At 38.1% G+C, this 13,063-nt stretch overlaps 1 protein-coding gene across 3 annotated transcripts in view; it reads left to right on the top strand.

Annotated features, from left to right (window-relative positions):
• The window catches only part of nbas (NBAS subunit of NRZ tethering complex), a 296,070-nt gene that overhangs the window by 131,086 nt on the left and 151,921 nt on the right, over positions 1 to 13,063 (top strand). Inside the window, exons 34-36 of one of the 3 annotated variants that reach the window (XM_036582327.1) lie at positions 3,230 to 3,387; positions 7,539 to 7,610; positions 11,726 to 11,908. In XM_036582327.1, the coding sequence (XP_036438220.1) occupies positions 3,230 to 3,387; positions 7,539 to 7,610; positions 11,726 to 11,908 (413 nt within the window). Of the gene's footprint in view, positions 1 to 3,229; positions 3,388 to 7,538; positions 7,611 to 11,722; positions 11,909 to 13,063 lie in introns of all 3 variants that reach the window. The other 2 variants (XM_036582326.1, XM_036582328.1) reach the window with 2 other exon arrangements.

The raw sequence follows: 13,063 nt of genomic DNA, 5'->3' as shown, positions 1-13,063 counted from the left end.
AGGGAAATTAGCCACACCTGACTCTGATACACCTCATTCCACCTTATTATTATGCTAGTGATATGGAAAACCTCACCCTGCCAGTGGACAGAATTGGTTCCTTAGGTTTGTGGAGTATAAAACCCTGGCTGTCTGAATCCACCTTTTTGAGACTCATGATGTGTGTTATAGCATGTAAAAGACAGCATAGGGACATGCTAACAAGTTTAAAAACTTGATTTACAGTGGAGGGGGTCTTTAAACATGTCTGTCGAAAGACATCATTCTCATTTTCTCACTTTGTGGCCTGTTCATTTTTTTTTCCTCCTTTCTGAGTTTCCATTCTTTGTTCTCTTTTAACCAAAAACTGACTTAATGACTTTAAACTTAATCACTTAATAAAGATAACGCATTGCCCCAACTTACTAAGACATGGAAATACGATTTCTATGCGTGGCCGTAGCTTGGTAAGCCATGGAATGAGATACTCAAGTCATAGCCTCAACTTAGCAGGGCATGAGAGCAAGATAATTAAGTTATGAGAATCAAGTCATGGTCAGCAAGGTATGAAAACAAGATATTTAAATCGGTCCTACAACTTAATTATCCGAAGCCAATGCCACTCATTATTTTTATTAAGTATGGCATCAGCAGCAGTGCGCTGTAATTGTTTAACAAAAATTTCAGTGGCTGAAATTTCAGTGCATCCTTTAGACTTAAGTTCCCTGGGGCTACTAATGTACTGTGCGAAGGAGTTGGTTAGTACAAGTGATTTATATATTTACTTATTTATTTATTTATGTTGAGGTGAACTATTCCATCATATAAAACCTTTCCCTAATCTCCATTAGCACTGTCTGTCTCTCACTCCGTTTGTCTCAGAGTCTCTGGAATCAGATGAGGAGGAGATAGATCTGTGTGTGTCTTTGTGCAGTAGCTGGGCATCAGATTTGAGAAGCAGATAGTGCTCTGTGTGTGTTTGTGAGTGTGTGTGTGTGTGTGTGTGTTTGTGTAGCAGTGAGTAGATTAGCGCAGGGCTGTGAACAGAGAAGGTGCTAATCTCTGATTGCTATCGGCAGCAGTCTCCAAGCTCCAATAACAGCACAGTGGAAAATAGGTTAGCCTTTCTACTGCTCCATTTCCTAATTACTCACTCACACACACACACACACACACACACACACACACACACACACACACACACAGTGCTAAAGATTAGAAAGATGGATGAGGAGAGCTAAAGATATCATTAGACAAAAGGTAGGGCAGAGAGAGTGAGAGAGGTGAAGATCTAGAGCGTAATCACAGCTGAATCTTTTTCTCCAGAAAGGCGACAGGAAGAGCAGCCGTATCGTATTATAGGGCAACTGGTTTACATCATACACTCACACCACTTTCAGAGCTGAGTAGTCTCTGGACTGTAAGACCTGCCAGTAGTTAGTAAAGTAAAAAATAGGGAAGTTTACTTATTTCAGCGCATTCTTTCTTATTGGGATGTCTAAGCAATCATTTGAAATATCATTTTCTTGATTCTGTCATCTGGACCTAAATTTCTGTACTATAACTGTAAATTACAATCATACAAATGCTTTGGGATTATGTCTGTAGTAAGAAGTGTTAATAATATAAATAAAATGGAATCAAATTGAATTCACTAGAAAGGTCCATGTATATTGCACCACCTGAATAGCCATGAAAAGTAGGAAAAGCCAAGAGGCTTTAAAAGAGGGTTCATTATTGAGGCATGGATTGCAGGAGCTTGTCATAATGGCTGCTCAACTGGCTGTTGTTTCAGTGAAAACAGTGATTAAGTGCCTTCTGCATTTATGTCTAAGGGAAAAACATCAGTACATAGGGATGGAAATTGTGGTCAAAAGCGCACATTCAATGACCACAACATTTGTGCATTAGAGGAGTGTGTAAGGAAAAACATAAGAGCAACTGTTTCTCAGGTGAATGAGAATGCAGGACATGGTCAGACTGTGTCAGCAAGAGCAGTCCATCTATGTAGTGCATAAACCCCTTGTTGCGAAGACAAGTGCGTTGAGTCTGGTGGCTCTGTTATGCTATGGGTGAAACTTGGCTTTTATGGTTTTGGCTTCATCCTCTGATGAAACATCTCTATCTTGTTTGGAGTGGTTACCTCCAGGTTGACAAGGCCCTCGTCCACAGCGTGTGAGGGGACAGTGAGTGGCTTTATGAGTAAGAAAATAATGTAAATCATATGCTGTGGTCCAGTTAAGACTTGACTTTGGACTGACGTATTAGACAGCATCCTCTACTACTATCATCACAACACCAACTGAGGGGATAGCTTTTGGAAGAATGGTAATACATCCCTCCAGGATAGTTCCAAAGATCGGTAGACTCTACGCTAAAGCACACTGAAATAGTTCTGGTGTATTTCAAAGTTTTATTGTGTTTTCTTTTAGTTGTGAGCTACTCCCACCACTTCTTTTAACTTCAGCCAGAGAGGTCAACTGTGCTATTCCAGAAGAATGTTTGTGTGCATTTTGTGTACTTTGTGTGATGATGAAGCTTAAGTAAGCAATCTGTATACCAAAACACAAGAAAAGTGTCTGGGAATGTGATGAGATCCTCAACCTACAATATATTTGTATCACTATACTCTAGTGGTCTTGTGGTTTGTGCTAAGGAAATGTTAAGACTATTGCACTAGAAAGCCACTATTGGTGGTATCTTCAGCTCTTCCCTTAAAGCAAATACTGGCTAAATGCCATTAAATCCAGCAATAATGAGGATCCATTATTATTATAAGACATAATGAAAAAGATACAAATGGAAAAGGAAGATTATAGAATAAAGTAATAACATAAATAAAGAAAAAAAGATTATAATGAAAAGCTAACCACATAGTCAGTGACTCATTGTGTGCATCCCTAGTTTGCTGTAAAGTGGCTGAGAAAGTGCCACTGTGTTTACTGTATCTGTAAACAGAGGGAGTTTGTAATTGGATGCACTTTATATCTTGCTGTAATTACTTTGTTTAAAAATGTCTCTCTCTCAAGGTTGTTTCATGTGCATGACTGCACCACTGTATTATGTACGGTATTAAAACCAGTGAAACATCCTCCTTGTGCTTATTGTTAAAGCAAGGAGAAAAAAACACAACAAAGTAATTAAAACAAACTTAAGTTTGAGTTGGATCTATGGCGGTCACTGCTGTAGGAGTCTGTAGTTATAGACTACACTGACACAATAAAAAGGTGTTGAATCTTTTTTTCTCCAGGCTACAGCAAAGGTTGGGATGTGTGTTCTCAGTTGGGTCAGTGCGAGACTTACACCCGACTGTCGTCTCGTCAGGAGTTGATGGCGTTCGCCTTGACACACTGCCCTCCCGCCAACATCCAGAACCTGCTAGCAGCCTCCAGCTCCCTGCAGACACAGGTGCGCTTCTCTCACAGCCAAACTCTGGGTACAAGTGGGCTTTTTACACCAGTGTAGGAACAATTAACTTTTCCATGCTGACCATTGGTTTCATTAGAATTAGCATTAGAAGAGAAACTACAAAACTGATTTCATATCAGCACCAAACTAACTGAACTCCGCTAAAAGGAGCAAGCCACAACACTCATTTGCCAAGCTCTGTGGGAAGCTTTGTTCCAAGCACAGGGACCCTTGTTCATCAATATTGCAGATGATCTAATTGCACATTAGATTCGCAAATTGCGTAGAAAGTTTTGGTTTTGTGATTTTCATATTTGCCGAAAAATTTATATTTTAACAGTGGTTAAATCATAAAACATCTTCAAAAATAAAATAAAACTAAATAAATAAGCAAATAATGTAAAGGACAAGTTTGCGGGTGCGTTTTTTTATCAATTGTGCTCTAATTTTTCATCAGCTGCATTCTAGTTCTCATCATTTGCAGTCATCTAGTTGTCATCATTTGCAAGCATCTAGTTCTTGTCATCATCAGCTGCACTCTAGTTTTTATCAACTTCTTGCTGGTTTTCAACAAATTACAATCTTTGGTTTACAGTAAAGTGCACTCTAGTTTTCATCAACTACACCCTAGTTTTAATCAGAAACTCTCTAGTTTTCAGTGAATTACTCTTTATCAAAAGATAATTTTAGTTTAAAGATAATTTGGAGTTTATCAGCTCCACTCTAGTATTCATCAACTGCACTCTCATTTCAGTCAGCTGTCTATCAGCTCAAACAGTCTTGTTTCAATCAACCACACTCTGGTTTTCAATAAGTTGCACGCTGGTTTTCAGTAATAACACTGTTTTTTATCAGCTGCCCTCTAGTTTTCAGTCACTTGCTCTTTACATAGATACAAAGTAATTTCCAGTCATTTTGATCATAGTAACCTACAGCTTTGGTAAATAAGGTCCAGCGTATTGTTTGCTTGTGTTGTACGCAGGAGTTGAAGTTCTGCCTCTTTTGACCTTAGAACATTCTCTCTGATTGTACAGTTCAGTGTATATGGAGCCAGCTGTATTGTACTGTCTTCTTTCTTCTGTCTCTCACTAATAGCTGCTATCGTCCAGCATAGCCAGCTCAGATCTGCTCAGTCACTTCTAAAAGTGTTATATAGTAAAGTTTCATTAAATATAGCATTGTAGTAGGACCCGTGTACTGAGGTTCGATTTTGATAACTTCTCAATAGGTGCCGTTTGCTCAGAGCTTTCCTCTGTGGACTTCTGATCTGAGCACAGTGTGAGAGTTTAGATATGTTGAATGGGGCACGGTAGGCTGGACTACTGTAACAGCTTTTACACTGCTGATTTTATGACAGGAAAGGCTGCACAGAAAAAGCACTCGTTCCTGCTTTTCACTCTTACGTGTGTGTATATATATATATATATATATACATATATATACATATATATATATATATATATATATATATATATATATATATATGTATGTGTGCACACTGTCATTGTGTAGCAATATTCTTCCCATACAATAGGCGCTGGTGTGAGTCTGTGTCCTTCTGGCATCTAAAATGAGACTTCTAAAGAATACATCAACTCAGTCTTTTCTTTATTCTTTTCAATCAATCGGCCCTCCCTCTGTCATCTGTTCTCTCCCCCCCTGCATACACGTTTTAACACAGAATAATGGTGGTCTGCCTCCAGCCGAGTGGCAAAGCGCACTTCTCATGAAAAGAGGGAACAAACTAACACTAAATCATGAATGTGTAATGATGCCATAGAGGGACATTGTGGGCCAGAAGTACGCACGAGCACAGTAAGTGTGTCTTTAGCGTTCGATTTCCCATGGCTGCAATTAATCATGTAAACTGCGCGTCCACTACTTACTTAAATGAAATGTCAGTGATGTAGAATGAGTAAACAATTTGAAGTTCTTTCCCTCCAAAACATTTTACAGAAGTATGATTCTAGTCCACTTAAAAAAATGAGTAGAATTTGAAAAATACTCATATAAATATATTGTGGCCACATCACTACATCTGATTCTGAGGCGCGAATTGTGTTATTCTGTCGGTAATAGGCTCGATAATAGTGTCATCAGTCTCTGATAGTTTTCATCTGTTGCAATTGTCAAATCAAGTACAATTTAAATTTTTGAAATCATGCTGCACAAAAGTAATTATACTTGTTTCACAATCAGTTTTCTTTTAATGTTTAACGTTCATGTCCCGAATCAGCTCTGATACGCTGTCTGGCTTTAGAACATTCTGTAGCAGCGCGGTGGCTAAAGATTTCCCCCACACGTTGTCATGTTTGGTAAACTGAAAAAGCTGTGCAGCAATGTTCCATACACAGAATGGCTTCTTTCAGGAAACATGAACGGGGGCTTAAAAAGATTTTTACCTTGTGATTGCTTCAGTTATTTAAAACGAAACAGACAACACATAGCTACAGTAACAGTGGCATTTAGCTGCTTCACATGGTTAAGTTTTAATTGTTTTTTTAAATACGTGATTTATCAGCTGTAAACATGCAAATTATCAAATCTATACTAACAACTACCCAACCACACCAACAACTAAAGAAGCAAACAAAAATCACCAAACTACACCAAAAACTACAAATCCATGCCAACAACTACAAAGCCATTCCAACAACCACCAATCCATACCAAAAACTACTCAAGCACACCAACAACTACCAAACCACACTATAGGAGATCTACAGAAAGAGGCTAAACAGTGTCAGATAGGTAGAGCTGTATGTGGAAACACTTCACACAAAAAGATGAGAAATTTGTATAAATTGTTGTTCTGTAGGTCAGCTGGTAGTGCTGCACTCAGTCTGTCATGGCTGTGTCAGGAGCAAATCAGACACATTCTGCCAGCGTGTTATGTACCAAACTAGAGCATGAACCTAAACATGCAGTTCATGGAAAAATGCAAAATGGCGTTCTCTCCCTCATCCATATGCATTTGAGGGAGGATCACCCAAAAACATGCAGACAATTGGTGGGCGTACTGGAAACTGATGTGTTTGAGTGGTAAGCAATGACTGAATTTTCTCTTACAAATTTGTGGTAATTTATAAAAAAATGTTTGTTAGGAATATTTATGAACTAGGCTGGTAATACCATCATCAGATTGCACCCTCTATCCATCGCTGACTGAAGATACTATCAAGGGGGTGGTGTAGTGGGGTAGGGGAAAGCAGCCGTTTTACCCGCGCAATCAGCCCACCGCTTGAACGCTTTTTCAGCGTGCACAGAAAAAGGAGCCGTAAATACAGACTGCAGGCTGCTCCTTATAGATATGTGCCAGACTTAGGATTATGGCACCTTTCTCCAGTAACTAATGACAACACCGCTGGTTATCTTGTAACACTCCGCTACCTGCTGTACCTGCTTAAACTGGGAAAATAAAGTATGTTTTCTGGTCAGAAACTTTATTGTTGGAAGCTAACTGTTTGTGGTGTGGTTTGGTAGTTTTTGGTAAGGTTTGGTTGTGTGGTTTGGTAGTTGTTTTGTGGTTGAGTAGTAATTTGTAATTAATGCAGTTAAATAAAATATTTTCCTCTGTAATTCTGTTATCAGAGCAACTAGGACTTGGCTTTCTGTGGGTAAATGTTGTGACTCTATGTTGAGCTGCTAGCGAGCAATGATGAGGTGAGAACCCCCTGCTGTGAAAGCAGTTCACACCTTTCCACAAAGACGGCCATGCCAAGATAAAACTGACAGCTTTTTTTGATATCAAACCAAACCCCCAGCAATTAAAAATAGCATTCAAACACAAGAATAACACTTTTATAAATGTTGACTTGTCTGCTCACCTACAAAGATGAAAATCGAGTTTGCTTTTGGTTTCATAAATCATACATATTTCCATTAAAATGTTTTATCAACATTATTAAGAAAAGAAAATGCATAGATGACTGCTGCTTGTGTTCTGCAGTTCTCTGCTGTACAAAATACATTTCATTTCTAATTACAAACTGCACAAGCCATATTTGAACACCCAAATAAGTACACACACTAAGATGAGTTTGGATATCTATATGTTCCAGTAAACACACCCATCTCTTCCACAAAAATGAAAACTCTGCAGAAAATGTATGACTGAAAGGTCGTTTTTGTTTTTGTCTGTTTTTTAACAGATTCTTTACCAGGCGGTAGATTACAAGATTGACCCTTCTCAAGCCAAAGGAGTGGGGGACGATACGGATCAGGTAGCAGTCAATAATTGTCTACACGCTTGGATACTGTGTGAGTGGATGTTTTGCTGGAGCTGTATGTGAGCTGAGTGCAGTGCGGCGAGTGTGTTAAAGGAGAATTCCTCTCTTATCACTATTTTGTTTAATTTCTGCTGAATTCCGTCATTGAGTCATTGTAAACAGGAACTAGGAGTCAAGATGTCTACAACGCAAGTGTAGTTGTTTTATTTACCATGCAAAATGGCCAATGAACTCTACACTTATCTTCTCAGTTGTTTATGTTTAGGTTGATAATATGTATATTTGCATGTTTATGTTGATATGTATATTTATATGTTGACAGTGATAAAATAGTGGTAAGTGTAGGGACTCACTCTCTTCTGGGTGGATCCCCCATCACTTAGCACAATGCCAGTGTGATGGGGGGAGAACTAACTAGCAAATGGGAATTGGACATGACTGACATAGGGGGTCATACTGAAACACCTGAATGAAAGTCCTTATAAGGAAAGTTAAAAAAAAAAAAAAAAAGTTGGGACTTCAGTTCAAAATGAAGAAGACTAAGGTTATAACAAGAAGAAAGACTGCTAACTTTTCCATTAATGGAGAACATTTGGAAATGGTGGAAATGCTTTTGCCACCTCAGATCAATTATTAAAAACAGAGGATTCAGCACTCAAGAAGTACGACGCAGATTGACACTCGGCAGAACAAGGATGAAGGTGTGAAAAGAGCTTCAAATGTGTCTCTGATCATTAATCAGAATTGTCAAGGCCATGGTCTTCTCTGTGGTTCTTTGTGGGTGTAAAATCTGAACAATAAACAAGTGAGAAAGAAACAAATATCGATGCCTTTCAACTTTGGTGGCAACTTTGACTTTTGAGAGTTTGTTGCATGGCAAAGAAAACAAATTAATGGATCCTCAGATAAATAAATAAAGTCTCACCTCTCACTCGAAGCCCAGATAACCAAACTGAAGCTTATTTTGGACATATTTTGGATACTCTGAGAAGAACCGATCATTGGAAAAGACTGTTATTCTTGTAAAGCATTAAAGGTAAAAGAGAAAAAGGACGACCAGCATCAAGATGTATGTATATAATCAGAGGAATCATGAACAAGCCAATCAGAAGTCTGAAGATCCAAACAGAAGGCAGGATATTATGGAGGGACACTGCCCATATGGTTGCCGAACGACCTGACAACACTTAATAATACTAAATCAAGGGGAGATTCGGGTAAGAATCAAAAGAAATGTGAAAAATCTGGAAAAAAGTTTTCTTTACCGTATTACTATTTTACATAGTGATGCCCTGCATGTAGCTCTCAGCCATGAATGCAGTTAAAACAAACCAAACAGAAAACACTTTTTAGCCAAAATTTTGTCTTGAAGATTGTTGTTGTAAAACAATTCCTCATACATATTCAAAACCATGTCATGTAATAGCGTTCTGTGTAGGAGGCATTAAATGCTGCAGATGTCTGGTTCCTATCACCACCACTTTGAACTCGATCTGACTCGATAAATTCCTCTAGAACAGGACATTACACATCAAATCACTCATTTGAATGACTTTGTTTATTCTACAAGAGTAATTAGAGAAAGAGTAATGCAGAAGTTTAGAAAAAAGATGGTGGGATTCCACTTTAAATGCGGTGGGTCTTTGTTTAACAGGCCATAAAGTGCTCACTGCATTTTTCATATGCTGTAACTATGATGGCCTTCGAGCTGAGCTGCTGGCTTCATGGCTGGCACCAGCACAGTGTTAAAAGAGTTGCCATGAGTGTATTTAAGCATTCATGCACACACTCATGTGTGTGCAACTTTGAGGCATGCGTCCATGTAATGTTTGCTGGCTAAATTACTAGTTAATGGCAAATAGTATTTATGAGGGGAAGTATTGATGAGGGGAAATGATTTTGGGGCGATGCGTGTGCCCAACTGCTTAAAAATGTGTACAAGTTTAAAAAAGTGTGCTTTAATATTGTAGCATAAAGCTGGGGTTTCTAAACCTGGGGTCATCTGATTTCTTCATGAAGTTGTAAAACTATATAGTCAGTCTTAAGCAATGTTTGAGCTAGATTAGTTTTGACTCTTCAAAGATGTGTCCAGTTTTATAGGGATCTGACTGGCCTGATTAGTGTGGGATAAATTTCCCTAAATTAAAGCAGATGAAAAGATCAAGTGCTGATGAAAAAATCATAACCTGGATGGTACAGTTTACTGTTAGGCCACTCAATAACAATAACAATACAGAGCATGGCCATGTCAGGTAGCAGGTTTGTTTATTTCATTAGCGTGAGGTGGATTGGAACATGACTACTGTTACTGAGGGAGCTCCAGGTTCAGCCAATTACAGAATTATCATTCACTCAGCAGTTATTATTGTTAGACTGTAAAATCTACTGATCTTTCGTTCTGGATTGAAATCACTGATCTCGTCTCTAAACATTGAAATTATAGCCCTCAAATGAAGGTAATCCAGCTCCAATGTGACGCTCATCTACCTTTAAAACAAAAACCCTACTTGCCCCAAAATACTGCGAGTTTGACAATGATCAACACATCAACATCTTACAGACACAAAAATCCGAACGAGATTTTTAGCCAACAAAATGAATTTAATAAATGTTAATATGTAAAAGAATTTATTTATTTATTATTAGGAAATGGCATACTTATAACTTGTTAGCTTTAAAGCCTTTAAAAGCCTAAATATTCCCATCTAAAGCCATTAAAAACCTGTATGTTTCACCATGAATGTATTTTCAAAAATACAGTTTATAGCGGAGAGTAGTGTAGTTTTAGGTCACCTACACTGCCTTTTTTTTTCTTCTGTATGTCCTACAGAGGATTATGTTTATTTGTACTAATGATTATGTTTATTAGTACTAATGCTCCTGTTTTAGGCAATCTAATGCTTTAAATGATGTAATACCAAGTATCTTAAAGGAGAACTCACTGATTTTTCAAAAATACTCAGGGTCTTTTGGTGTAAATTGGGCCTTTCTTGACACGCATTGATTCACAATTGTTCACAGTGGTGGTGCTAGGAGAGAGATATCCAAAGCATTTCATGCCTCTAAAAGCTGCCTCACATAAGGTTATTATATGAAATGGTTATGAATGATTCCTGATGCCTGTAAGATGATTTTGGGTGTGGTTTTATCTGAAACCATGTTTTAAAATTACATTTATGGTGGAGAGGTCTTTGCAGAGTGTTATACAGCAAAATACAAATAAAAATATCCAGTGTCCAGAAAAAATAATGCCCAAATGAAATGTATTTTTCAGATTTAGCATTATCATTACATTTTAAAACTCAGGAGACACGGGTAGGTTTACTGGTCATTTTGTATTGTAAATAAAACAGCTATATGTGCATTGTAAACATGGCAATAACTGGTTCCTGTCACCACCACTATAAAGAAATCAGGGTCGATACATTTCTCTACAATGAACTGTTTCACACTAAACCGTTGATTGAGTTATGCAGATATATGGAGAAGTCCCCTTTAAATTCCATTCATGCTTCTTGATCCTTAGTATATAAACCTTGAACGTATTTTGAGTGTCTGCCGTGCCTCGATTATTTCATCATATTTAAATAAAATAGCTTGAAGGTCTGTGTTGAGTGCCTCCCCAGTGCTTTAGTGGTTTTGAATTATAGCCTGTTCCTGGTTCTAGTGTTTACCCTGTATTTGATTCTGAGGTCTAATAATGATTGTAACTTTATTTATACAGCACTTTTCATACAAAAGAATGCTGCTCAAGGTGCTTTTGTCTATGTACATAAAAAGTAAAGCTGTGTAAGTAAATCACTGTAGATGGAATGTGGAAGTAAAGAACACAGCATTTATGTCTGTTTAATAAAGTAAGTAATATGAAATGTGGGGAAGTACACAAAAGTAGAAAAGAGGGTGATAAAAAAAGAGCTGCGAGTGCTAATAAAATGCTAAATTAATTGTTTTAAGCTCATTTTTTAAAACTAGTGGTGACTTTGGCACATAATAGAAGGAGGTTACTTCACCTGCTCAGTACTTCATCTTTGGAATGTACAATAAGTCAGTCTGTCAGTCTCTGTGTGGCTCTGAGGTTCACTCTGTCTGTCTGTCTGTGATTGTAGCAGGCTACTATGGGAGTAAGTGGAGGGTCTCTGGGAGGTGCTCAGCCTACAGCGCTACTCCAGAGGACCACTGCCCGCACCATGGAGGTCCTGACCAACACCACTCTCACCACCAAGGCTGTTCTCACTGCCGTCAGTGACTCGCACTGGTGGAAGGAGTCTCTTAACTATCTCCGCCCGCTGCATGTAAGATGCACAGAAGACACACTAACCAAACACAGACACACTGCATGTAAGGCACGTACAGTACTATTTACACAGACTATCCACATACTGCATGCAAAGCCAGTTTCACACCAGATGATCCAGAGACGTTAAGGAGGAGACAGTTAATGGGAAAACTAATAATGCTCAACGTCGCATCTGTTTACAGGGAAAGTTCTGCCCTTTAATGAAGTGAGCCACTCAGCTTGCTGGTAAAACCATGAGCAAGAAAAGCTCCCCCTCCTTGTGGAGAATGCACTTGCACAGTAGCCAGAAGAACCTGAAAATGTGTTTTTGTGTGCAAAAAAAAATCCTCCTCAGCAACAAATAAAGAGCACCGACTGTCTGTCAATATATAAACTTTCTGTCTATATATAAACACAATAGAAATAGTATAATTATTATAGATATAAATATATAGAACGCATGGTGAGAAAGCCAGCAAATGTCACAGTAGCGTTTAGGTTTTTATTTTTCTTTCACTTTCAAGCAGTTAATGACTTGAAAAGCTAGCTGTGTCCTATGTCATCAACATAAAAGCAATAAACTGACTTTAAAGGCAGTTGTATTATATGTAAACACAATGCAAACAGAAACTGCTTTGCATGATGATATAAAAAGCATTGTGGAGTGGTTCCTGCTTATCATGCGCACCGCTTCTGGTTTGAAATCGATTTAAGAACCACAGCGCACACTACAGACCAACAGATTAAAAGCAACACTACCTTTGTAAACATAAACATGAAATTTGTCATTTTCTTTCAAGAGATCTTGAATAACAATAGATTGTTAGCATAATTTTTTCAGCCGTGTTATCTGTTGAAAGGGTTTATTTATTAACTACAGCCTGTGCAATAATTTGTTTGGCCATTAATATCCGCCATATTGATGCACCACAGTTTTATTAGTGTCTGTGAAATGTTTGCTGACAATGTGGTAATAAGTATCACCAGTATTCAGACTGATGATCTCTTGATGATTGCGCCAGACTGTAGACGACCACTAGGCATAAGAGCCACACTAAAAGACTCAGCCCTTCTTTAACCACAGTCGTATGCAAAGGTTTTAGCACCCCATTCAAATGATAGGTTTTGTTGATTTTTTTTGTTGGTGTGAATGCGAGTTTACAAATCCTCT

Source organism: Colossoma macropomum, unplaced genomic scaffold (assembly GCF_904425465.1).
Source record: "Colossoma macropomum unplaced genomic scaffold, Colossoma_macropomum, whole genome shotgun sequence".
Taxonomy (NCBI): domain Eukaryota; kingdom Metazoa; phylum Chordata; class Actinopteri; order Characiformes; family Serrasalmidae; genus Colossoma; species Colossoma macropomum.
The sequence above is the reverse complement of the archived record's forward strand: the minus strand, read 5'-3'. Positions and strand labels throughout refer to the sequence as shown.